The sequence below is a fragment of the Alnus glutinosa genome, chromosome 11 (assembly GCF_958979055.1).
Source record: "Alnus glutinosa chromosome 11, dhAlnGlut1.1, whole genome shotgun sequence".
In the NCBI taxonomy this organism is placed as follows: domain Eukaryota; kingdom Viridiplantae; phylum Streptophyta; class Magnoliopsida; order Fagales; family Betulaceae; genus Alnus; species Alnus glutinosa.
Genome location: NC_084896.1, coordinates 2,728,146 through 2,754,130, shown reverse-complemented (window position 1 = coordinate 2,754,130; position 25,985 = coordinate 2,728,146). Strand labels below are relative to the sequence as shown.

The 25,985-nt window shown below is 33.3% G+C and overlaps 2 protein-coding genes, 1 long non-coding RNA gene and 1 pseudogene across 3 annotated transcripts; all 4 read right to left on the bottom strand.

Moving 5' to 3' along the window:
• Window positions 1–843: 843 nt before the first annotated feature.
• On the bottom strand, window positions 844–3,081 carry LOC133882055 (G-type lectin S-receptor-like serine/threonine-protein kinase At4g03230). The gene is made up of 7 exons (XM_062321158.1): window positions 2,874–3,081; window positions 2,650–2,760; window positions 2,228–2,442; window positions 1,908–2,120; window positions 1,546–1,772; window positions 1,261–1,405; window positions 844–1,152 (listed from the first exon to the last, which is right to left on the bottom strand). Exons 1-7 carry the CDS (start codon window positions 3,079–3,081, stop codon window positions 844–846), a joined length of 1,428 nt encoding a protein of 475 aa, XP_062177142.1.
• A 258-nt stretch (window positions 3,082–3,339) lies between these two features.
• On the bottom strand, window positions 3,340–4,321 carry LOC133882833 (G-type lectin S-receptor-like serine/threonine-protein kinase At2g19130; annotated as a pseudogene).
• A 1,210-nt stretch (window positions 4,322–5,531) lies between these two features.
• LOC133881372 (uncharacterized) lies at window positions 5,532–7,937 on the bottom strand. Its single transcript, XR_009902496.1, has 3 exons — window positions 7,737–7,937; window positions 6,940–6,995; window positions 5,532–5,828 (listed from the first exon to the last, which is right to left on the bottom strand). It is a non-coding gene; the product is annotated as an uncharacterized LOC133881372 (long non-coding RNA).
• Window positions 7,938–8,999: 1,062 nt separating this feature from the next.
• LOC133882054 (receptor-like serine/threonine-protein kinase SD1-8) lies at window positions 9,000–12,695 on the bottom strand. The gene is made up of 7 exons (XM_062321157.1): window positions 11,348–12,695; window positions 11,196–11,297; window positions 10,542–10,708; window positions 10,218–10,428; window positions 9,882–10,119; window positions 9,423–9,570; window positions 9,000–9,311 (listed from the first exon to the last, which is right to left on the bottom strand). The coding sequence occupies exons 1-7, from the start codon at window positions 12,693–12,695 to the stop codon at window positions 9,000–9,002; spliced, it is 2,526 nt and encodes an 841-aa protein (XP_062177141.1).
• Between the last annotated feature and the right edge of the window lie 13,290 nt (window positions 12,696–25,985).

Here is a 25,985-nt window from a genome sequence, read left to right as displayed (position 1 = left end):
ATGAAACTAAATCATAAGGAAGAATCCCGCGTATAGCACGGGTTACGAGCTAGTTCTAAATTAACTACCACACACAATATCACCAAAACCCATAAAAGCATAAACCAATCAAACACAAGGAGTGGTGACGAAGTGGAAACTTGTTGAAGAACTCATTAAAAGTAAAACCACTTAAGGGTAGCTAAACTTACGAAACCGATCTACTATAAAAGATTAAAAATTAAAATTATTTTATACTTATAAAACTTTTATAAACACAACTTGGCTTGTTCCCCAACAAACTACCCCTTTGTAAAGACTCTTGTTTGGACGATCACCGACTGAGACTCTGACTGACCTTCTCAGTTCTTCAATAATGATCAAGATTTTGAATTCCAACGTAAGTACCAACTAACTCTAGCCAAATTAAACTTACACCAGTTTGTTTTAGACATCCAACATTAAACCTAACAACTCTGAAGCACTATGAGGGAGCACAAGCCCCTTGGATTCATTTACCCAATACCCTTTCTAATGGAAGCTTATGACAAGCAAAAAATTACACAAGACAAATTCCAAAATATATTTCAACGAGTATTATCACAAATATTGTTCCTTACACAGCTGAGAATGATTCTAACACCACAAAGACTAAAAGTGTATGAAAGAAAAATTGACTCGACCCAAAGCTTATCCAGGGCCTCAACCTTGGCTCCCGGCCACCAGCTCGGCCTTTGCCGCCTCCAACTGATCCTTAGCGGACCTTAGGTCTACTCGAGTCTCTCGCTTTGTAACTAGTATGAAGCATATTGATCATGTCCACACATATCACTATATTAGATAGAAACGTCTGTTCTACAGCATTCATCGAGCTTCCATTGTTGAAATAGTGATGTTGTTTAATGTGCAACTCCCTTCCCCGCTAGTTGTTGAATTTGTGTCGATCATATTATAGATGGTGGCAAATGCAGGTTGCTTGGGTGTAGGTAGAGGTGAAAGTTCGTTGCTAATAAATGAGAGTAGGTCTGGCATAGTAGGTCGATTCGTGGGGCTTTCTTGAACACAAAGAAGGCCAATGATAATGAATCTCAACATAATAGAAGTGGAAGAAGGACACCCTATTGTCGAATCCATCAACTCCAAACTTCGATCATCTCTCCACAACTGCCAAGCCTATTATTTTAAATTATTGTAAATTTTACTAAAAAAAACAAAGTATTTCGATTTAAAAGACTACTCTAAAGCATAAAGAACTTGAGAAGGTATAAAAGCAACACACACATATATAAGAAGATTGAGTGACTTGTTCTTGTTGAAGCCAGTATTCTTTTTGCCACTCACGATCTCGAGTAGCAGTACTCCAAAGCTAAAGACATCAGACTTTATCGAGTATAGACCCTCCATAGCATATTCAGGAGACATGTAACTATTACATTCCAAAGTTTAGTAAACGACTCTATTAGTAGCTTGATCAATGAATTTGGCTGAGAATTGTAAATAGAGTGTTGTTAAGGGCACTACAGCTTCCTTTGCAAATATTAGATGTGAAATAGATTGCATAATTACTAAGTTCCGACAATTCGATGTGTGTTTGCTTGTGTTTCATTGCCTCCAACTATTCGAGCCAAGCCAAAATCTGATATTTTTGGATTCATTTCACTATCCAAGAGAATATTACTAGGTTTCAGATCTCTATGTATGATTCGTGGTCTTGAATGTTGATGAAGATAAAGAAGCCCTTGAGCAACTCCTTCAATAATGCGTATGTGTGTATCCCAATCTAACTTCTTTTTCTTGATTGGATTTGTTTAAACAACACAACTCAGAAAATTAATACTAAAAAAGCTAGAATTTTTTTAGAAGTTCGAAGTATATGCATGGACAAAAAAAAGAAAGAAAAGAGTAGCAAGATGACGAAACATGCACACACCAAAAAGGTAGAAATCCAAACTTTTATTGGCCATGTATTCGTATATTAATATCTTCTCATCTCGCTCGATACAACAACCCAAGAGTCTGACAAGATTTCTGTGTTGGAGTTTTGCAATCAATACTGTCTCATTTCTGAACTCCTCGAGCCCTTGTCCAGATCTTTTTGAAAGCATTTTTACTGCAATTTCCTGCCCCCTAAGTAATTTCCCCTATAAAGGAGAACCGTAAGCTTTTTAAACTTTTCATGAACGTTTACCATTAATGTCGGTTTTCTTAATAGTGTTCAAAGCACATTCATTACGAAAATGAAACGCACCTTGTAAACAGGTCCAAAACCTTCTTCTCCAAGCTTATTCATAGCTGAGAAATTATTAGTTGCAGCTGATACACTCTCGTAACTGAATAGTGGCAACTCAACATCCTTCTCCCCTATTTTCTTCAGATTCTCTTTAGTGTTTGTTCCATCATTAATTGCATGAAGTTCAGTATTGAAATCAAATAACAGTAGATCATTGCCTGAGGCATCCTCTCCTGTTTCATACACAATGATAAGACTTTGTCACTTTGGCGGAAATTCCAGAGCTTGTTCTGATAAAATCAATTAAGCAGGTGACAGCCTTACGTTCATCAAAGTTCAATCACAAAGGCAGATAAGTTTTTTGTAGTGAGATAAGTTTCTTCAGTCATTTTCGCAGATAAATATAAAAAAGTATTGTAATTCATTCCCGTTTCACTTACCTTTGCGTTTGAGCTTTCTCCTTCTTGAAAAACAAATGGAGGAGAGGCATAAGACAAGCCCTGTTGCAGAGACCAGCACGGCTATAATCACCCATACTTTCAATTTGTTACCTGATTATGATGACAAGAATCAATATTAGCTCAACCATAGTCGAGAATTTTAAGTATTCAGATAACATAAATTTATGTAGATTTCATTTTTTTTTTTATCCTGCCTTTGGTACTCTGATGCTGATAAGCGGCAATTTTGACATAGATATGTTGTCCGCCGTCATATGAGAGTTGCTGTAAGTTCAAAAGAGCTCCTTCCCACATCATACACACGCTGCCATTATAAGCATAAGCTGTGCAAGAACAATTACTCAAGCAAACCACTTCACAATACCATCGACTCACTGTCATATATTCTTTGGCATTTACAGGCAATCTCATGTTCTTTATTTGCATGAACTCATCTTTTTTGCCGTTAGCATAAGTACTATTGCTACACTTTAGAGGGTCTTTCCTCACACAACCACCTGACCAATCATCTAGTCTGGTGTCTTCAATCGAAAATGGTCCGAAAAATTCTAGACACTCACAGGGGTTTGGGGAACTCTCATGGTACACGCCAAACGCACCACACAAAGAAAAGACGTCAGAAAGTTGTGTCGGTTGAGACAAAAGTAAATTCCAAACAAAAGGGCCAGCCAACCACGCCAGTTGCTGGATCTCTCCTGAAGAGTTCATGATAAATTTAAATCTGAATGAGCTATTAGAAACAGAGTAAGTAAAGTAACTTTCATTTTCGTTTGACACAAAAATGAAGTTGAAGATTTTATTGTTCCCAATCTCAGGAAATAAGCTGAAATATTTTCCAGTCCAAAATCCAGAGCTCCAATACTTTGGGATCTGTTCCACTCCAAGATAAGTTGACTGCTTCTATCCCAGTCTAACCCAAACGAGAACACACCAGGTGCAGGATCTTTTGAATTTTTTCATGAAATAAGCCGCTTCGATTTTCCAGTAATCTTATCGATTCCAAGCTTTCCACCTGGCAGCCATGTATCGGTTGGATGGTCGAAACTCTCCCAAAAGATAGTAGACTGGTTGGAACTATCTCTTAAAACAAAATTTCCATCATCGCGAAGTACTGCTTCAGTTGAGTTTTTCAGGGGATGTGGCAAATTTGTCGACCAAAATGGTATCTTGGAGGAACCTTCAAGCAGGACTAGATTGCCATCTTCTGAGAGTTCAAGTCTTGATGAAGATGCCTCAGACAAAGGGTTCTCCCTATTTGCTACCCAAACAACATCTTTGACGTCAAAATCATTATACCATATGCCCAGGTATATTTTTGAAGAAGTACCTGGTCTGAAGAAACCGAGCACAAAATTGTCACCTTCAGATACTATGGTTTTTCTCACTGAAAGAGGCTGACCTGTTGAAAGGGTATCTCCTGCAATGGAGAAGCATGCTCTGTAGTATGACAGGACAAGAAGCAGAACAAAGAAGAGCCATGGCTTACTCGTATAGGTAACCATCTCTCTCTAACCGGCAGCGCTGCAGATAGCCAGAGGAATAATGATGCTTGATATGAATGAGAGCAAGAAAAGCTGGACTTTTCTTATCAGAAAGCTTGCTCCCAGCTTGTTGCCTTGACTAATGGTCGATAATCCTTCTCGGAAACTCATCTAAGCATAGTGTGAATGCTGATTGATGCTGATTAAAGTCGAACACTCTCTTTCACCTTTCTCCTTTCCCCTTTCGAATAGGAAAAAAAGAAACAAAAGGCGAAGACTTTCATTATGCTAAGATTCCACGAGTGTTTCACGTTGGATAATTACAATCTTAAGGATGAATTTTACCTCAGATTTGTTATAATTTGTTACAAGTTTGAATCACAAGGGCAACTTAATTATAGGCTGAATTACAATTTCTTCATGTTATGTATATGCATAATATTAAGCCATTGAATATGGTTGAATGAGTGAAAGTGCTAAAACAGAAATAACTATCACTGAGTCAGTGTTGATAGAGTAAGCCGCTATGGATATCGAATGAGCCGCTATGAATATCGAATTTCGAAAGGTACGGTGATAAAATGTTACGATCTTAAGTGACGTCACACATTAATTGTTAAGTACAATCTTAATCATATAAGCTCACATTCTTCGTTTGCAAGCCGACTGTTAATAATGAATTTTACTTAAAATTTGTGACACGCTAGAGTCCACATGAGGATTATTAATATCATTTTTTTTTGTGAGCACAAAGGGAAGCATTGTCGTTGTATTCCATAATTTAAACGTGGTTCCCTCCATTAAAAATAAAAAAAATAAAAAATTCCCAAAATATTGACTGCATCGGGTTTTCTACCATCCCATATTTGGGGGTGGGGCTCACTTGTAACATCTTTCTTTCTTTTCTTTTCTTTTTTTTATCTTTTTTTTTTTTTTTTTTTTTTTGTAAGTATATCAACAAAGCAATTACAACAAATAAAAATATACGGTTGGACAACCCAATAAAAAGCCCCAAATTCACCTCATCAGTGGTAGTAAACATAAATTAAAAGGAAATGTATCAAATAAATGATGCGGCCCTATATATTTTTGGTACGAAGACTAAAAAAAGTGGTCGCAAATTAAGGCGGTTTGGTGCAAGAACGGCCATAAACCTCAAAAGGTTCAATAACCCAATCAGTAGCCCAACAAAGAAACAACTACAGTAGCATATCCAAAGATAAACCATTGGAGAAAAGAAGACATCGATGAGGGTCAAAACGAAGCCTATGGTGGATGTGACGACCCTTTTTTTTTTTTTTTTTGAAAACATACAAACGGATCTTCACAGTGGCACTACTATTTGTCGTTCAGCCAACATAACGTACACGTTCCATAACATGTACCTGATATTCAGAGTTACATCTAACACATAACTGTTATCAACAACAAGAGTCATTTACAAGTCTATCTATTTAAAGCTTATAAACACATTACACTAATTACATACCAAAACACAGGCTCAACAAATACATGTGCCACGTAGAACACGAGGCATAAATAAAATACCCAAAATAAAGACTACCCATGAGTCCATGACTTATGATTGTCGCGATATGCTCCAATCATAACATTCCATACGCCAGGTGGACGAATCAATATCTATAACCGCAAAACCTGCAACCAAAGCATAAACGTCTGTACGGTTGCGGAGGTTGCCGCATCCGTACAGGTGGAATTATGAGCCCACCGTCTTAGCATAAATAAATACACTAAGACCTCAGAGGTATACTATTCACTGAGTTTTCGCAAAGAACCAACTTTTCCCTTTTTTAGTCGTGAGTACACTATAACAGCCACCAATTTTATAAACTTTTGTTTGAAAACCCCCATAGCTGATATAACAAACACCGGCTAATAGAAAACATTTAAAGCATACTACGCAGCTGAGCTTATACGTAGAAGTTCCATTGTTGGAACAACTGCATACATCCTCACCTACTATAATACTTTTGATGCAGTGAGACTTAGAAAACAATAGTATTTAAATCATGCAACCATCCAATAGAAATATACATAAGTCATTTTCCATTGAGACTCTTATGCATACTAATACATCTAGCATAAAACTACTATATATCATAACATGGAAACAATTCAATTATTATGAAACAAATGCTATGCATGCTTGTCGTTCGTTTCCCTAAGGGAATTGAACCCCGGTCTTATTCGTTTGCCTAAGGGAATTGAACCCCGGTCTTGCTCAATGCCTAAGGGAATTGAACCCCGGTCTTATTCGTTTGCCTAAGGGAATTGAACCTCGGTCTTGCTCGATGCCTAAGGGAATTGAACCTCGGTCTCATTCGTTTGCCTAAGGGAATTGAACCCCGGTCTTATTCGTATGACTAAGGGAATTGAACCCCGGTCTTGTTCGTGTCATGCTTAATGCTCATGCTCAAATATTATATATTTAATTTCATGGACATTCCTTTAACACATGCTTTATTCATAAGACATAAACAGCTCAACATATCATTTTCTCAAACAATTTGCATAACTTAAATTTCCAACTGCAGTAGATTATAAAACACTTCAAATTATATCTCAATACGTCAAACATATTTCATACTCATATCTTAAATCATCTTAAATCACATAAACATTATTGTCATATTTCAACATAATTAAAACTACTCAAAACATCCAAAACATATAATTAACATATTGTCGGTTCGATATGAAAAACACATTATTTGCATTTCTATAAAATACATAAAAAGTAACTTTTCTCAGTGAGTAGAATACTCACTTTGGCTGCGCGGATTTAAGCACTAGGTCTCCTAGACACCACCTTGCAATGTATCACTGTGGAATAATACATTGCACTATTTAGCCCTTTAAATAATTAACACCCTAATTAGCACTTGAATCGCTCAAGGCTAAACCGTTGGAAAACTCATAATATTTTTAAGGGTTTCAAACGTCTACCCATAAGTCTTAAACACTAATTAAAACTCAAACAATACTAACCCAAAGTATTTACTAAGGGTTAGATATTAAAATTACTATTTAACTATTTACTCATAATATTAATTACTAACCCGTAATTAATTTCACTAACCCATAAATTATTTTCACCAAAACTTTTATAATAATATTAGCCATAAAATTATATTCACTAATCTCTAAATTATTTATCACCAACATTTTCTTAATATCATTAACACATTTAAAATAACATTAACCCATAAGAAAATCTTAGGGTTAACTTCGCAAATATTATTTAAATTAAATACCCATAATTATTTATTTTTACTAACATTAGTACCTAACCCATAAATATTTATTTTTACAAAACCCATAACTAATTTAGGATTAATCATCACAATAACAACAATTAATCCACCAACTAATAATCTAGGTTTTAAACACTAAAAACTCCAAATTAATTTAACCCATCAAATTAAGGTTTCTAACTTTAAATCATAATTTATAAAATACAACCCCAAACACAATATTATTAACCCAATAGCTTTTACTAAGGGTTAATCACATAAAAACTCAATTAAAATTAAATACTCAAAAGTTAGGGTTGAAGAAACTCACCAAAAATTCCACCAAATGTAAATCCAACACTTGAAGAGTGTTTAGCAAACTCTCCACAACAAATCCTCAAACCAATCGGTAGAAACGTAGATCGGGTTTCGTAGATCACGTTACCGAAATCGGATTGAAAATCGGACCGTTGAAATTTCGTAGATGAAAGATTTTCTATAAAAATCATTAAGAAAAATAAGAAGAAGAGGCCCAGCCTCTTTTCGAAAAATGAAAAGAAAATGCCATTTGGCCTTCTCTCTAAAACAAGGCGCACTGCGCCTTGTTTATTATTATTATTTTTTTTTTCTGCAGGAAAGGGCCACTTGGCCCTTCCTTTTAGTGAAGGTGGGGCGCAGGCGCCCCACACTTCTTTTATTATATATATATTTTACTTTTGACTTTTCTTTTCTTTTTTTAATTTTAATTTTTCTTTTCTTTTTCTTATTTCTTTTCTATTTTAAATTCTTTAATTATTTTCATTCTTTATTTAATTGTATTCATTAATTTATTTAATTTTATTTTTCATTTCTAATTTTTTTTCTATTATTTCTATTTTCTATTTTCTTTGGGCTTTAAAAATATCCATTTGCATTTTTAATGACACTAAAATAATTTTAATTAATTATGTACTTAAATTTTATACTCTAATTATTTAATAATGTCCCAGACATTACAGTGGAAGTAGCTTTAACAGCCCAAAAAAACTAGAAAAAGCAAAAAAAATCAGAGAACAAAACACTGATTGTTGACGTGGTGGCGGACATGTAGTTTTAGTTACAATGTTATGTATATCGCAATTTGAAGATATGGTTCAAAATATTCGAGAAGACGTAGTTTTAGTTACAATGTTAGGTTCACAAGTATAGTTTTGATGTAGTTCAAATTACTCGTAGTCTGGGTCTAAAATATTGAGTAGACGTGTGCTTGAATTAATTGTTAAAAACCTACCTTTTACAAGAATAAACATGAAGAGGAACGAGCCAAAGATTTGGGATTTCACCCATTTTTGGTATCCAATTAGTTTACTGAGGACCGGAGGGGAAGGAAATTGTTAGTGATAATCTTTTAAAGACATTATAGACTAGTGTTAACTAATGTGGGTAGTACATAAAAACTTATAAATTCTATCTGGATAGTATTATTGGTAACGAAACTAAAATATGAGGGAACAAAGACAACATTTAGAGACAAGTATGTAGCATATCAACGTGCATACAAATCAGCCAAAAAGATTAGTTTTACAACATTTTGTTTCGTTGATATAGGAATCAGTCATCGCGCTTCCATTGTTGAAATAGTTACGCTATTTTTTGAGCCATTTTCTGCAGTAGTGTCATTTGTTGAATTTGTGTCAATCACATTCTGGCCTCTGGTAAAAGCAGGTTGCTTGGGTGTAGGTAGAGGAACATATTCATTGCTAATCATTGAGACTACATCAGGCATGGTAGGTCGATCAGTCGGGCTTTCTTGGACACAAAGAAGGCCAATATTAATGAATCTCAATAGAACAGAAGTAGAAGAAGGATATCCTATTGTTGGCTCCATCAACTCCAAACTTCGATCATCTATCCATAGCTCCCAAGCCTAGTTACATTTCAAATCAGACTAAATTTAATTAAAAAAAACTAATAGCATTTTAATCTATAAGATTAATATAAAACAAAAAGAATTCAGGACAGTATAGAAACTACATACGTATCTAAGAAGATTGAGTGACTCGCTGTTATAGAAGCCAGTGTTCTTCTTGCCACTCACAATTTCTAGTACCAATACTCCAAAGCTAAACACATCTGACTTTATCGAGTACAAACCATCCATAGCATATTCAGGAGACATATAGCCACTGCATTTCAAAATTTAAGAAATGACTATTAGTAGCTTGTTCAGCGAATTTAGCTGAGAATTGCAAATATAGTGCTGTTAGGAGTAGTATAACTTTTACTACAAGTCCCTTACAAACTTGATGTGACAGTCTATAATTGGTAAAATGATTAAGCAAAAATTTGTTAGTGATTGATTTGTCAACAATACACTTTTAGTTATTTTACCAATTGTGAACTATCACATCATATTGTAAAAATATTGTAATAAAAGTTATAGTACTCCAATCGTTTTCTTTGGAGATATTAGATGTGAAATAGATTGCATACTTACTAAGTTCCGACAATTCGACGTGTGTTTGTTGGCGTTTCATTGTCTCCAACTATTCGAGCCATCCCAAAATCTGATATTTTTGGATTCATTTCAATATCCAAGAGAATGTTGCTGGGCTTAAGATCTCTATGTATGATCCATAACCTTGAATATTGATGAAGATAAAGAATTCCTTGTGCAATTCCTTCAATAATGTGTATGCGTGTCCCCCAATCTAACATGTTTTTCTTTGTTTGATCTGTTTAAATAGTACAACTAAGAAAATTAGTACTTAAGAACCTAGAAACATATTAGAGGAAAATATATACACATATATACATAAATATGCGCACTTACCAAAAAGGTAGAAATCCAAACTTTTATTGAACATGTACTCATATATTAATATATTTTCATTTGGCTCAATACAACAACCTAAGATTCTGACAAGATTTCTATGCTGGAGTTTTGCAATTAATATTGTCTCATTTTTGAACTCCTCGATTCCCTGCCCAGATCTTTTTGAAAGCATCTTCACTGCAATTTCTCGCCCTCTGAGTAATTTCCCCTACAAAGGAGAATGATAAGCTCCTTAAACTTTCACAATTCATGACAGTTTACCATTAATGTCGGTTTTCTCAATAATGTTCAAAGCAGATTCATTAGAAAAATGTAGTGTACCTTATAAACAGGTCCAAAACCTCCTTCTCCAAGCTTATTCAAATCTAAAAATTTATTAGTTGCAGCTGATACGCTTTCATAACTAAATAGTGGTAACTCAGCATCCTTCGCATGGAGTTCAGTATCAAAATCAAATGAGAGTAGATTATTGCTTGAGGCCTTCTCTCCTGCTTGATATAGAATGATAAGAATTGGATACGTACATGGAATTAAATCCAGTGGTTGGTCCAAGATAAGCAACTGAGGTGACATCATTAATTAGGTTCACCAAAGTTCAACCACAATGAGCAAGGCCAGTATCCAAGGTAAGTAAGTTTTTTTAGTCATTTCCGCAAGTAAGTACTAATAATATAGTAAATCATTCTCATTTCAGTGAAATGACCAAATAACTGCAAAGCTCCTTCCCGGAGACATGGTTAAGTTTGTAGGAGGACCCCCAAAAACTAGGTTCAGATAGTTTCGATCAAGAGCCTGAAACACTATCTTCACCAACCAATAATACAAACAGATTTTCATTGTTGGGCCATTAGGAAAGCGTGTTAAGTGACGTCCTAAGAACTAATTAATAGTCGGTATAAAATGAATGTAAAAAGTAATATTACTCTTTTTTGATTGATAGTGATTTCTATGTACGGTTAGAACGGTTACACTTACCTATGCATTTGAGCTTTCCTTTGGTTGAAAAACCAATGACGAGGCATAAGATAAGCCCTGTTGCAGGGACCAGCACAGCTACCCATACTCTCCATTTTTTGCCTCATTAAAATGACAAGAATCACTATTAGCTCAACCCTAATTAAACTTACTTTTCATTTCACTCATCCTACCTTTCATACTTGGATCTGGATACTCATCAGCAGCAAGTTTGAGATAGATATCTTGCCCAATCTCGCGTTGCTGTAAGTTGAAAAGAGCTCCATCCCATATCATACACCCACTCCTATTATAAGCATAAGCAGTGCAAGAACAATTCTCCGTGCAAGCCAATTCACATCTACTAGCATTCACGGCCAAATATGCTCTCGAATGAACAGGCAATCGCATGTTTGGCATTTTCCAGAACCAATCTTTTTTTCCATTAGCATACGTATTATTCTTCTCACATTGCAAAGGGGATTTCCTCACGCAGCCACCTCGCCAATCGTTTAGTCTGGTGTAGTTCATCGAAAATGGTTCGAAACCTTTTAGACACTGACAAGGGGTTGAGTTATTCTCAGGGTTCTGTACCACGCCAAACGCACCACACAAAGCAAAGACATCAGAAAGATTCCTCGGTGCAGTCCAAAATGAACCCCATTCCCAAGGGCCAGACATCCACACTAGTAGCCTCCACTGTCCTCTGTAGTCAACCCGATATTTAGAAAGGTAAGAAGGGTTTTGAAGAGAGTAAGTTAAATATCCATCACTTCCATTTTTACTTGGCACAAAAGTGTAGTTGAAGATAGGACTAAACTGAAAATTTTTCCTTGGCACAAATGCGTTCATTTCAGGAATTAAGCTGAAAATTTTTCCGTCCCAAACTCCAGAACTCCAATAGTTTTGGGATCTCTTCCACTCTAAGAAATACTGATTGCTTCCATTTGGGTCTAACCCCAACGAGAATACACCAGGTGCTGGATCCTCTGAATTTTTCCATGAAATGTGCTTATCGACCCCAAGCTTTGCACCTGGCAGCCATGTATCGGTTGGATGGTCGAAACTCTCCCAAAATATAGAAGACGTCTTCGACCTGTTTATCAAAACAAAATTCCCATCATCACGAAGTACAGCTTCAGTTATATTTGGCCCGCGAAATGTTAAATTTGTCAACCAAAATTGGTTCTTGGAGGAACCCTCAAACAGGAGTAGATTGCCATCTTCTGAGAGGTGAAGTCTTGGGTCAGACAAAGGGTTTTCTCTATTTGCTACCCAAACAACTTCCCTCGGAACAAACCTTTTATACCATATGCCCAGGTAGATTTTTACTGGAGAGCCTGGAGTGAAGAAACCGAGCTCAAAAGTGCCACCTGGAGATAATATGGTCTCGTTCTTTGAAAAAGAAAGAGACTGACCTGCTGAAAGGGTATTACCGGCTATGGAGAAGCATGCTGTGCAACAAGACAGGATTAGAAGCAGAACAAATAAGAGCCATGGCTTAGTCTTCGTGGTACCCATCCCTCTCTAACTTGGAGCTATAAAAATGGTAGAAGAAGAATGATGCCAGAATATGAATGAGTGAACAAGAAAACTTGGACTCTTCTTGTGACAGAGTTGATCACTTCCAGCCTACTCCTGAATATTCCACATTCCTTTCTTTTTCAGCCACCGGCTCAGACAATTAACCAAGCTACGAGTACGTACATAACGCATTAATGGAGTTCTACAACAACGGAGGTAAAGCTTTTTATTGAATATTTATTAAAGTTACTGAATATATAATGGTACACATTACCCTAATATCGAGAATTTTTTAAAAAATTTAAATAATGTAACATCGTTATCACTGTTAAATATATTAATTTTAAATTTTAACTAGAAAATATATACTATTCATTTTATTTAACTTTAAATTTTAACTATAAAATATATATCTATTTTATTCACTTCAAAGGACATTTGTCAACCAAAATATGTGTGTGAATTAAATGACAATTAATTTGTTGCTTAATACATCTAACAACTAACAACGAATAATCACTCTGTTGACCGAATTAAATGAGAATTCTTTTTCAGAAGCTTGAATGGGTCTAAGCATGGCGCTGATCAAAGTTGAACACTTTGTCTCCTTGTATCTGACATGGTTTTCCTTTAATGTTAGATTAAGAATATTGCATTAGAGTGAATTGACTCTATGCAAATTGTTGAATCATTATCATAGCATTTGACCACATCCGACTGTTCAAATTTACTCTTTATTTTAGTTAAAAAAGAAAAGGAAAAAAGTTTTTTCAGTGTTAAAAACTCACTTTTTTCAAAGTACTTATTTCTGGAGCTATCCACTTTTAATATATATATATATATATATATATATATATATATATATTCAAGTAATTAAAATGTTTTTCCAAAGTTTAATTCAACAAAATACGTACCAAGACTAATAAAAGAAAGTGATCATCATGTTAAATAGGATTCTGTTTTACATTGATAATTATATTAAACTTTTTTTAAAATATAGAGTGCGGAGAGTGCGCGTATGTTAATGGTTTCTAATTCTCTTGCTTTCGTTTCATGCATTATAGTAACCAGAAGACACGCACAAAAATTAAGTGCATAAGATTTAAAACCTTCATCGCTTTTCGGTTGTTTGCTTCAGAATCAGACATTGCTTATGTTTGTCTGCACATTTAGTAAATAATTTACAAGTTATTAAGCTAATTAAATAATCGTATTCACTGATTTTTATTTATTTTTTAATTGTTTTAATGTGGTTTTAACATTAGTTAGTAAATAGTGCTCCCCAAATGAGGAGAGCATTGTTTGAAAAAACTTCAATTACCACTCATGTTATTTCATCACTTTTGTAATCATACTTTTAAACTTTAAAAGTTGTCAATTTAGTATATCAATCTTTTAATTATTATTATTTTTTTCAATTTTAATCATCAGTTAGAATTTTCCATTAAATCCTAATGGAGGGATGCCAAAATTCCTAAAATACTTGTCTTTTTTTAAGGGAAAAAAAAAATTGCAAGGATTTAGTTGTTGGTAAGGATTTAACGAAATTTTCAAAAATATCCATACCTGAATCTTTCATATATATATATATATATATATATATATATATATATATATATATATATATATATATATATATATATATATATATATATATATATATATATATAATTTTTTTTTATTTTAAAAAAAAATATTTTAAAAATTTTGACAGGATTTAATATTGAAAAATCCTAATGAATGGATAAAAATTAAAAGAAATTGAAAGATAGACACACTAAATTATTACTTCATAAATTTTAAAGATATGATTACAAAAGTAACAAGAGATCCATGTTAGTAATATTTTCTCCCAAATTTTGTATCAAACTCGGCAGCCAGATGCATAGCTAAAAAGAGTCATTGTAGCATTCTGGCTTCCTATAATAACTTTTTCAACAAATTAGGTAGTTGGACGTGAATGCTCATTAAGTGATGCTAATGGCAAGATCCACTAGTGGCTGGTTCTACCACTTGACGAAGAAGTTATCTTATTTTAAGCAATGCACCTACCAAGCAAACAGGAAAAAAATAAAAAATAAAAAAAATTGAAGTTTTAATTTTTAATATATATATATATATATATATATATATATATATATATATATATATATATATATATAAATATTTATTATTGAGAAAGACACGCATGCATTTTTATTAGACTGACATGGCAAATTAACGATTTTTGTTCAATTTGTGGACAAAAAAACAACTTAAAAAAGTAATTTGTAATTTGTAATTTTTGCCTATCACAAAAACTTTACAATTTTATTTTTTATATCACAAAAAATAATTTATAATTTAAACCGATCACGTGAAGCAATACTAAAATTTCTTTGTAACAAAAGTACAAACTAATAAAAAGTCCAATAATGATTAAGCTTTCAATCACGCAACGCAACGACAAGACCATGGGTTGGTGTAATCTGTAGCTCGTGCCTTGTGCCCTGCATCAAATTGGTTCTACAACATTTATTTTCTTTCATTTATTTTCATATATCTGAAATTGTTCAAACCTACTTTGAATTGAAGAAATGGCTTGATCTACTATATATAATAAATAATCAATTATAAAAGATTCTTCAGCAGATTATGTTGTCTTGTCATTGGCAATCTCATCAAACTGTTTCTTTCTTCGAATTATACGTTTTTCATGAAATACATGTTCTATTTCCATTTTAGTTGCAATCTCTTTAGATAAAATCAAAAACTTTACAATTTTATTTTTTATATCACAAAAAATAATTTATAATTTAAACCGATCACGTGAAGCAGTACTAAAATTTCTCTGTAACAAAAATACAAACTAATAAAAAGTCCAATAATGATTAAGCTTTCAATCACGCAACGCAACGACAAGACCATGGGTTGGTGTAATCTGTAGCTCGTGCCTTGTGCCCTGCATCAAATTGGTTCTACAACATTTATTTTCTTTCATTTATTTTCATATATCTGAAATTGTTCAAACCTACTTTGAATTGAAGAAATGGCTTGATCTACTATATATAATAAATAATCAATTATAAAAGATTCTTCAGCAGATTATGTTGTCTTGTCATTGGCAATCTCATCAAACTGTTTCTTTTTTCGAATTATACGTTTTTCATGAAATACATGTTCTATTTCCATTTTAGTTGCAATCTCTTTAGATAAAATCATAACAGATGTAAATCCATTTTTTCTATAATTTTTAAAATAAGAAATAAGACATTTATATGATCTATAGCAACATCAATATGCATGTCTTTTGATTGTAAATTTTTACTAACAGTATTAACGGCAAATACTATATCATACCAAATAGTCATGCATCATAAGAATTTAAAACTTTCAATCTCATAGGTTGCTAAACAATTAGCTTCACTTTTTGTTATAGAATCTTTACTTGTTTTTGCTAATTACAACAAAGCATCTATAATTTGTGGGGTTTGAAATTTTATGGCTTTAATGCTTTCGATCCGACTTTCTCAACATGTTTGTGAGAGAGGCTTAAGAGTTAAACCCGATACATTATCTTGTAAAATTTTCTATCTTTTTGTAGATGAAGAAAACAAAGAATATATACGTTGTACAATTCCAAAAAAAGTTATAGCTTTAGGACAAGAATTTGTCATATCACTTATTACAAGGTTAAGACTATAACAACCACATGGTGTGTAAAACGCTTTAGAATTAATAACAAGAAGTCTTTTTTTTACCACTCGTTCTTTTTCTTTCATGTTAGACCCATTATCGTATCCTTGTCCTCGTATATCATTAATATTCAGTTCAAGATTTTTAATTACGTCTATAATTTCATTAAAAAGACCTTTTCCAGTAGTATCATCTACTTTTATAAATTCTATAAAATGTTCATCTATTTTGATTGTATTTGTTGAAATATCAACACATCTTAGTATGAGAGACATTTGTTATTGATGACTTGCATCAGTGGTACAATCAAGCATAATTGAAAAATATTTTGCATCTTTAATTTTTTTAATAATATTATTTTTAATTTCAGTTGCTAACAAATGTATCAATTCATTTTGGATTTTATGTCCAAGATAATGATTATGAATTTCACCATCTTTAATACGCCGAATATGTTCTTGCATTATTGGATCAAATTTTGCTATCATTATTGACACATTTTCTTACTTTTTTGGCCTACCTAGCTATTACTATTCTTGAGAGCATGCATCCTTTTCTCTTAGATAGTTGAGCTCTTTCATTTCATTTTATGCTCCGTTTGTTTCGGCGTAAAATGATTTCTGAAAAATGATTTCGACATTTTTTAATGTTTGGTAGGGGCGAAAATACTGGTCAACCAAAAAACAATTTCCGTTTGAGCAACACAGTCGACCTTTACGTTCAAGCAATATAGATAGTAGATACAGTTGTTGACTCTCTTTTAAACAACACAGTCGACATTTACGTTCAAGCAGTTGATTATCATCGGATTCCAACAAACCAGATTCCAACACTGGTCGGTGTCGGAATTCGGCTACATTCGGCAACCGTCGCTAGATTCCGGCGATATCGTGCCAGATTTCGACTAAACTAGCCGGAATATGGCCGAAGCGGCAGGATCTCCAACTATTTGGCCGAATCCGGCCAGGAACTGGCCAGAACGGTCGGGATCCTGGACAGACCCGACCGTTCTGGCCGAATCTCAGTCCAGTCCGGCCGGATCACCGGCCAGGATCCTCCCAGAACGGTAGGATCCCGGACAGCTGGCTAGGACGATCGGCTTCTAGTCAACTGGCCGGGATCCAGCCGTTTTGTGCTGGATTCCGACAAAGATCACAGGAATCGGCACAAATGGCCAGATTCCGGCCTTTTTGCTGGAATTTGTATTTTTTTTATATTATTTTATATTAACATTTTTTATTTTGCGAATAAAATTTAATTTTTTAAATTAATATGATTAAATAAAAATATAAAAAATATTTGTAATTTTCCGTACGTGTCAAAAACTGAAAAATGATTTTGACGGAAAATAGTTTTTTGAAAAATGACTTTCTTGAAAATATTTTACGACAAAAACCATTTTATACCGAAACAAACGAAGCATTAATTTTCTCTTTTTGTTCCCCACTATGTTTCTTGTGTTTCCATGAAAGAGATTTTTGGTGTTTGTACTTTTTCACTTAACTTGTGCAAAGACTTCTATCAACTTGAAGGGAAAAATAAGTTATATCAATAGCATTAAATATATATTTTTTTAAAATAAAAAAACCAAAACGTATAATATTGTTTTATTAATTCAAACTAAAAAAACCACAAATAAACTCTGTCGTGCTTGTGCAACCAATCTAATGCTTAGAGTGACATCTATGTGACAATCTTACCTTCCAAATCTTCTTCTGAAAGCATATATTCACATACGGTTCAGTAAATTAATGTTTAGCTAAAGATTATGTTTCTATATTTTAATTAGTTCTTCATTTTTCAAAGCACCTACATTTGGATCAGAATTTTAGCTATTCTCTTTAAATATTCTTTCTTTATATTTTGTTCTCCAACAATATTTAGCAGGTAGCTATTTCCTTACACAAAGTGGCAAGTCGTATGATGTTCTTTCTTCTTCTTCTTCTTCTTTTCTTTTTATTTTTTTTTTCTTTTTAAAATAAATTTTGTTACAGAGTTAGCCAAAATAATTTTTTAAAAATCCTACATACTCTCTAGTGCATGCTTCCCGATATGACACTAAAAATTTAAATCCAAAATAATTAATGACAATTTATATTGCCACATTTAAAAAAAAAAAAAATGCATTTAAAAGTGCAAGCATAAGAATTAATTATTTCCTTATTTTCTGATTGCTAGGGGGTTGTGAAACTTTAACTGCTAAATCTTTTTCTTTTCTTTTCTTTGTTTAATTTTTTATTTATTTATTCAAATAAGGGAAAATGTGAAAGAATTGCAAGGGTCAATAATTGACTCATTGCCACTCCTATGAATAGAGTTAAGAAAATAAATAAAGATGAGAAAACTTTCAAATAGAAAGTGAGAAGCGGCCCATCGAATGACAAGATGCGTAGAAATTAGCACTTTCAAAAGGCTTCAAAAAAAGTTGTCCAAACAGGAATGGAGAGCATCATATACTGGATGTCGAAAATCACTGGCACCAAGACCTAATAAAAAAAATTAAAAAAAAAAAAAAAAATTGATAGCAATGACAAAAGAGAATTACCTTTTAAAATTAAAAAAAAAAAAAAAAAAAAAAAAAAAAAGGGGGCAACCAAAAGATACAGGAAGGGAAACTGTTGTTAATTGACTCTTGAGTAGGTGCGGCTCCTGAAAATGTTAATAATGTATCAACTGATCAACATACTGGGCTCTTCTTTTGTGACATACTTGTAATGAGATTGATGTGATTTTTCACTTTTTTACTTGTCATATACGGAGTTGGTCGGGAGAAGTCAAAGGGAGCGGGCGTGAATCACGTTTTGAAGTGGAGGGGACGGTTTTGGGCCTGAATCACGTTAACTGGAGAAAGGCCGAGAAGGAGAAAAAAGGGGAAGGTTTTAGAATACGTGAGAAACGGGTAGAGATGTCAATGGTCCAATACGTGAGAAACGGGTAGAGATGTCAATGGTCCTAGATGGGGTGGAAATCTTGAAGATGGGGTGGAAATCTTGAAGATGGGCTGTTTGGTAGTCAATGAACGAGTAGTTTCGTGTTAGGTGCCTATGAAATTTGTGAGTAATGACAAATAAGTATAGTGCATGTCGGGTTGGGTCATATCATGAAGCGACATTACTTGAAAATGGGATGTTTGGTAGCCGTTTCCAAAACAGCGAAATATGTGTTTGTCAAATTTTTTAACGACGTTGACAGACAGAATTAGGAGTTTTGATAAGTAAATGGTAATTCAATGTCATGGGGTGGTGAGAGTGTCGGCTCATGAGAGTATATTAACAATAACTTTTAGTTCATGGGAAAAAAAAAGTAATTAAATTAACCCTTTAATTTTATTATTTTTTTTTTTTAACTTTTTTAAATTTTTAAATTGAAATTAAGGGTAAATTTGGAATTTTATAAAAGTCTCATGGGTATAAAGGTCATTTCACTCTTTCTGCTGTCTGATTTAGCGCCAAACCCCAATAAAAGGACAATGTAAAAAATTAGAAATTCGATTGTTTAAATTCAGAGTTTTTAAACTTTAGGGGTTAGTTAAAAACAAGTGAAAATTCTAGGGGTTTTGTGAAGTTTTTCTTAATTTTTTTTTTTCAATAAAACAAAAATACTCCTATAAATGAAAAACTAAAAACAAATTTTTTATTTTTTTCCTTAAAAAATACAATATTTTTTTTAAAAAAAAAAAAAAAAAAATTCCAACAGTTGGTTTTTTCAATTTATAGTTTTATTTGTTTTTTTAAATTTTTTTTACTATTATTTTATTAATGGTATTTTCGTTGTCGGCAAGACTGTGATAATTTTTGCTACTTTGAAGGGGACATTATTATAATTTAAAGTTTGAAGGGAATATTATAAATTTGGTGGTAATTTGATGAAGATATGCAGGTTTTTTTCTTTCTTCTTAATATTATGTATATATAAAAGCTTGTACTTCTCAAATGTTGAAGGGACATTTATCAATTTTAAAGACTGGTATGTGAGAATTTTCTTTTTGAGTAATGCTACACACATTTTCACTTTTCACACCCATTTTGGCATTTCCACAAACCCTTAGGTTGCTTTTAAAACAATGATCATTAAATTTGATATGGATCTTTATTGTATTTAAATCTAATGGTGGTTTTAAAAACTATATAAGGGAGTGTGAAAATGTGTGTGGGGAGGTGATTTTAAAACCACTACCTTTAGATATGAGATTAATCTTTTTAGGTCTTAGTTTGGTTGCATCTAGAGAACTGTAACCACAACACGTGCATATATATGATTAATAAATTCAAATTGGCATGCATTATTTTAAGCATAGTAGTTTCAATCTTATTGAGGACATTGAGTCTTTTTGCTTAATGACCCTAGGGCGTAGATTGCGGACAAGGATCTTGTCAATTTCAAATGAAAAAATATTATACATTTCATGGTTAGATGACATCACTAATTTAGATTGTTGAGATGAATTTTAAAGAGAATGAATAAAATATATTCCCTTTTCATTTGAAACAAACTATTGTAGACAAATTTCAATCTCATCTCAGGAATTATGTTGAATTAATTTCCATTCCAAACTCCAGAATTCCAATAGATTTGGGATATGTTCCACTCTAAGCAAACTTAATTTGATTGCTTCCATTTGGGTCTAACCCCCCCACCCCCCCCCCCCCCCCCCCAAGAACACACTAGATGCTGAATCTTCTAAAATTTTCCATGAAACGAGTAGCTGTTGTTTTCGAGTAACCTTATCAATGTAAAACTTTGCACCTGGGAGCAATATATTGGTCGTGTGACGTCCCACATCGCCTGGGAATGGAGATCTGCTTATATGTATAAATGCAACATTTATGACACAATGCGTTTTAAAGCCGTGATGGCCATGAACCTATTAGAACTCCGTAGTTAAGCGTGCTTCTGCGAGAGCAATCTCAAGATGGGTGACCTACTAGAAAGTCTGGTTTGGGGAGCCAAAAGCGAAAAATATTGTGTCATTAGGGGTGGGTCGTTACAAATGGTATCAGAGCCATTGTCCAACCTGAGATGGTAGGATCGTGCACAAGCCTATAAGGGTTGCCAACGGGCACTTGTTGGCATGCCAAGAATATGGTGATCCCATGAGGGTCGCCAGCGAGGACGCTGGGTCTTAAGAGGGGGTGATTGTGATGTCCCACATCGCCTGGGAATGGAGATGTGCTAATAGGTATAAATGCACCCTTCATGACACAACGCGTTTTAAAGCCGTGATGGCCATAAACCTACCAGAACTTTACAGTTAAGCGTGCTTCTGCGAGAACAATCCCAAGATGGGTGACCTCCTGGAAAGTCTGGTTTGGGGAGCCAAAAGCAGACAAAATTGTGTCATTGGGGGTAGGTCGTTATAGGTCGGATGGTCGAAACACTTCCACAATATAGAAGATGCATTCGACCTATCTCTTAAAACAAAATTCCCATCTTCCCCAACTACTGCTTCAGTTCAGCGGGGAAATGTCAAATTTGTCAACTGAAATGGGATGCATCGGTAAGATGGTCAAAGTTCTCCTAAAATATAGAAGACGCATTCGACCAATCTCTCGAAACAAAATTCCCATCTTCACCAAATACTGCTTCAAGATTTAGGGTTTAGGGTATACAGTTTATGGTTTAGGGTATATAGTTTAGGGTTTAGGTTTTGGGGTTTAGGGTTTAGGGTTTAAGGTTTGGGGTTTAGGATTTAGGGTTTAGGTTTAGGTTTAGGGTTAGGGTTAGGCTTTAGGGTTTTAGGGTTTTTAGGGTTTAGGGTTTGGGTTTAAGGTTTAGTGTTTCGATTTAGGGTTTAGGATTTAGGGTTTGGAGTTCAGGGATTGGGGTTTGGGGTTCAAGGTTTTGGGTTTACGATTTACGGTTTACGGTTTACAGTCATGGGGTTTAGTGTTTAGGGTTTTAGGGTTTAAGGTTTGGGGTTTGGGATTTAGGGTTTAGAGTTTTAGTGGTGAGGATTTTGCATTGGACCAATCCTTCAAAACAACATTCCCATCTTCACCAATTATTGCATCAGTGAAATTTGATCGAATAAATGTTAAATTTGTGAGCCGAAATGGGAAGTTGGAGGAACCTCGAAACAGGAGTAGATGGCCATCTTCTGAGAGGTCAAGTCTTGAGAAAGATAGGTTAGAAAAAGGGTTTCTCTATTTGCTACCCAAACAATGCTCTTTGGAACAAAGCTTTTATGCCATATGTTGAGGTAGGTCTTTAATGAAGTCCATCGTTGGACGTAACGGAGCTCATATGTTGGTGTTGATGTGGTAGCTACCATTCAAAGTTTTTTTTTGAATTAGGAGTGCTTCTTAAGGAAGTAAATGCGACTATATTGACTTTGGTACCTAAGAAGCCAAATGCTTCTTTTATGGGAGATTTTCAGCCTATAGTATGTTGTAATGTCATATATAAGTGTATTACAAAAATTTTCTCAAATAGAATGCTAGTATATTGAATTAGGAGTGCTTAGTTCTAACCTACTTTCCGAAATGTTTCGATTCCAATTAGTGCAGTGGAGCGCTCAATTGCATAAGACAATACTGAAACTTTTGATGTAGCGTCATTCTATCTTTTTTATTAGCTTATCAATGAGCGGATGCTTTTCTTTGGGTGCTCTTCTACTGCTGGTAGAGAGATCTATTTCTTGGTTCACTGAAGACCTTTTTTTTTTTTTTTTAAATAAAAAAATCACTTCGGTTTTCCTTTTATGTCTTAACATTGCTGTCTTCTTCTTCTTATCAGCTTGTAAAAGGATTTGGTCTGACAGGTTGTTGGGCTGCACTTGTGGGATTTCAATGGGTAAGACTTAACTAACATCCTGACAACTCCTACATGCAAAAATCTTTGATTTGGACTTATCAACAAGAACATATTTTCTTTCAGGCCCGGTTTTTCCTCGCTCTCCGGCGCCTTTCTCCAAATGGCATGCTGCACACCGAAGATTTGACCCCCTATGAACTGGGGAAGCTCAAAGCCGCTCAGTTTTTGGAATCCATATCTTGATACACGTTAAAAGGAAAATTGATGGAGTTGACAAGGATGTTTGTCCAATATTCTTGCTTTCGGACTGCAGTCTATTATCCAGATTGGCAGATCATTTTGAGCTAGCTGCTAAGTGACAGGTTATATTCATTCTTCGATGCCTCGATGAGGCTAATAGCTTAAGGGGCTAGATCATCTCTAGTGTTTGTTTCCCCAAAGCAAAAGGTGATAGATAATCTCTAGTATTTGTTTGTTACTCTTTTCTTTAGAAAGTTTCCCCCAACAGCGAACGTTTGATGATAACTAAATTCATAACAATATGCTGTTTGAAAAAAAAAAAAAAAAAAGGAGAAAAAAAAAACTCCTTGTTTTTGGTTGAGAAAGTTGTTCTGCTTTTGGTTACAAATTACAATAATATGAACAAAAATTTTATATAACTGGTTTTCAGGAAATTTCTTCCAACCCGTCTTTAAAAGTGCAATGTGTCTCTTAACATGTAAGAAATGCATGTTTATTTTAATAGCATATGCTTTTCACATGCTTTTTTAATAGTATTAATAAAAAAAATGTGTCTATTAGTATGTGAGAAACATGTTTTTTTTAATTGTATATACTTATCACATGCTTAAGGGATACGTGTCACTTTTAGAGATTGAGTTGGACGAAAACTTGTTCAACCCCATTTGTAAGAAATTTCTGTCCAAAAAGTTATAAATCTTCTCCTAATAGTATTATCGGTATACATTATTTGGTTCTCGTCATTATGTTAATTATCAAGGAAATCAGAATAAGATCTCCTGTGTTTTACGTGATTTCATTTTAATTTTGATCTGAGGAATATAAAATGTATATTTTCATGTCATATCTGTTATTTATTTGATAGAAAAGTGAATGGAGGTCTCACATGATCACATCACATGTGCTCACTGCTCAATATTACTCTAGAGGGGGTGACTCCCTTGGACCCGTTTACTTTAGGGCTTGTGAATTTTTCCAAACGACACCAAGTAACGCCTAGAAGGGTGTGAATAAGTGTTTTATCAATGAATATGACAATAATCACTAATCATATATATATATATATATATATATGTAAAAGCTGAGTTTTTCCTTAGAATGGCATAGAATAGTGACACGTGGTATGAACGCATACTTTTTAGTGATTAAACCGGTCCTTTAAATACTGAACCGGTCTTTTAAATAAAATTGAACCGGTCTATTTAATCTCTCTCTCTATGAATGATACAAGTAACTTCTCTCTCTCAATTAATAATATAACTAGATAACTATGTCTCTTTGATATTTTTATATTTTTGGTTGAAATCTAAATATAATCGGTCTATTTAATCTATCTCTCTCTCTCTCTCTATTAATGATACAAGTAGCCTCTTTCTCTCTCAATTAATGATATAAGTATGACTCTTTGGTATTTTTATATTTTTGGTTGAAATATAAATATGTTTTCATTTTGTTTGTGAAATTTGTGATTGAGCAATTCTTCATTTGAATGTTTATGAGATTTTTTTTTTTGTTCATTTGCTTTTTCGAATGTTCAGAATTATATAGGATTGGAATATAATAGGTATCACACCAACATTAAAAAAAATTCCTACTAATTTTCTATTTTATATTTTGATAATCAAAATTGTGGTTTTCTTCTTGCTATTTTTCTTCTTCATACTTATTTTCACTTTAAACTACACCTATGTAAACAAATATTTTAACATGTTTTAATTTATATGAATTAAATTAAAAATAAGGGTCTTATGTATTAATTCATTTAAATGTTTTATAGGATATTTGTTTTTCTTTTATGTGATTTTTACGATTTTCACTTATTTTTTGTAAGTGTTATTCTGCTTTTGAAGGTCAAAAAATGCAAAATTTTATTTGATTATTGTGCACAAAAGGAATATAAATGCTTGTAAAACACTAAAGAGTTAATTAAGCATTAAATTTGAAATGTTTTTTTTTTTAATGCTCAAAATTATATGGATTTTATTTTTATTGAAACATATCATATCATATATATATATATATATATAAGTATATATATATATACTAATTTCTACCTCTTTCTCTTCCTTTAAGTAAAACTGGAAAATATATATATATATATATATATTTCCAACTTAGAGTTGGCCTAGAATTAGGACACGTGGCATGAATCTATACTTTTTAAATATTGAACTGGCAATTTGAGTAAAAAATTGGTAATTTAAGTAAAACTAAACCAGTCTGTGTATTTCAAGTAAAATAAATGGTGCATTTAATATGACTAATTAACTATCTTATATTGAATAAAAAATGAATAGAAACGTCAAATTTTTTTTGTCATTAAATCCTCACTAATTTTCACCTCTTTCTCTTGCTTTAAGAAAAACTGAAAATATATATATATATAAAAGCGGAGTTCCAACTTAGAGTTGACCTAGAATTAGGACACGTGGCTTGAATCCATACTTTTTAAATATTGAACCGGCAATTTGAGTAAAAAGTTGGTAATTTGAGTAAAACTAAACCGGTCTGTATATTTCAAGTAAAATAAATGGTGCATTTAATATGACTAATTAATTATCTTATATTGAATAAAAGATGAATAGAAACGTCAAATTTTTTTTTGTCATTAAATCCTCA

Coding starts and splice junctions, on each gene's coding strand:
- LOC133882055 (XM_062321158.1), bottom strand. CDS start 3,081: ATGAGATTGCCTGTAAATGCCAAAGAATATATGACAGTGAGTCGATGG. Junction 2,121..2,227: donor GTTTTGGACCTGTTTACAAG/GTGCGTTTCATT, acceptor TCTCCTTTATAG/GGGAAATTACTTAGGGGGCA. Junction 1,406..1,545: donor CATCGAATTGTCGGAACTTA/GTAATTATGCAA, acceptor GGAATGTAATAG/TTACATGTCTCCTGAATATG.
- LOC133882054 (XM_062321157.1), bottom strand. CDS start 12,695: ATGGGTACCACGAAGACTAAGCCATGGCTCTTATTTGTTCTGCTTCTA. Junction 11,298..11,347: donor TAGGATGAGTGAAATGAAAA/GTAAGTTTAATT, acceptor CATTTTAATGAG/GCAAAAAATGGAGAGTATGG. Junction 10,120..10,217: donor TTTGGATTTCTACCTTTTTG/GTAAGTGCGCAT, acceptor CTATTTAAACAG/ATCAAACAAAGAAAAACATG.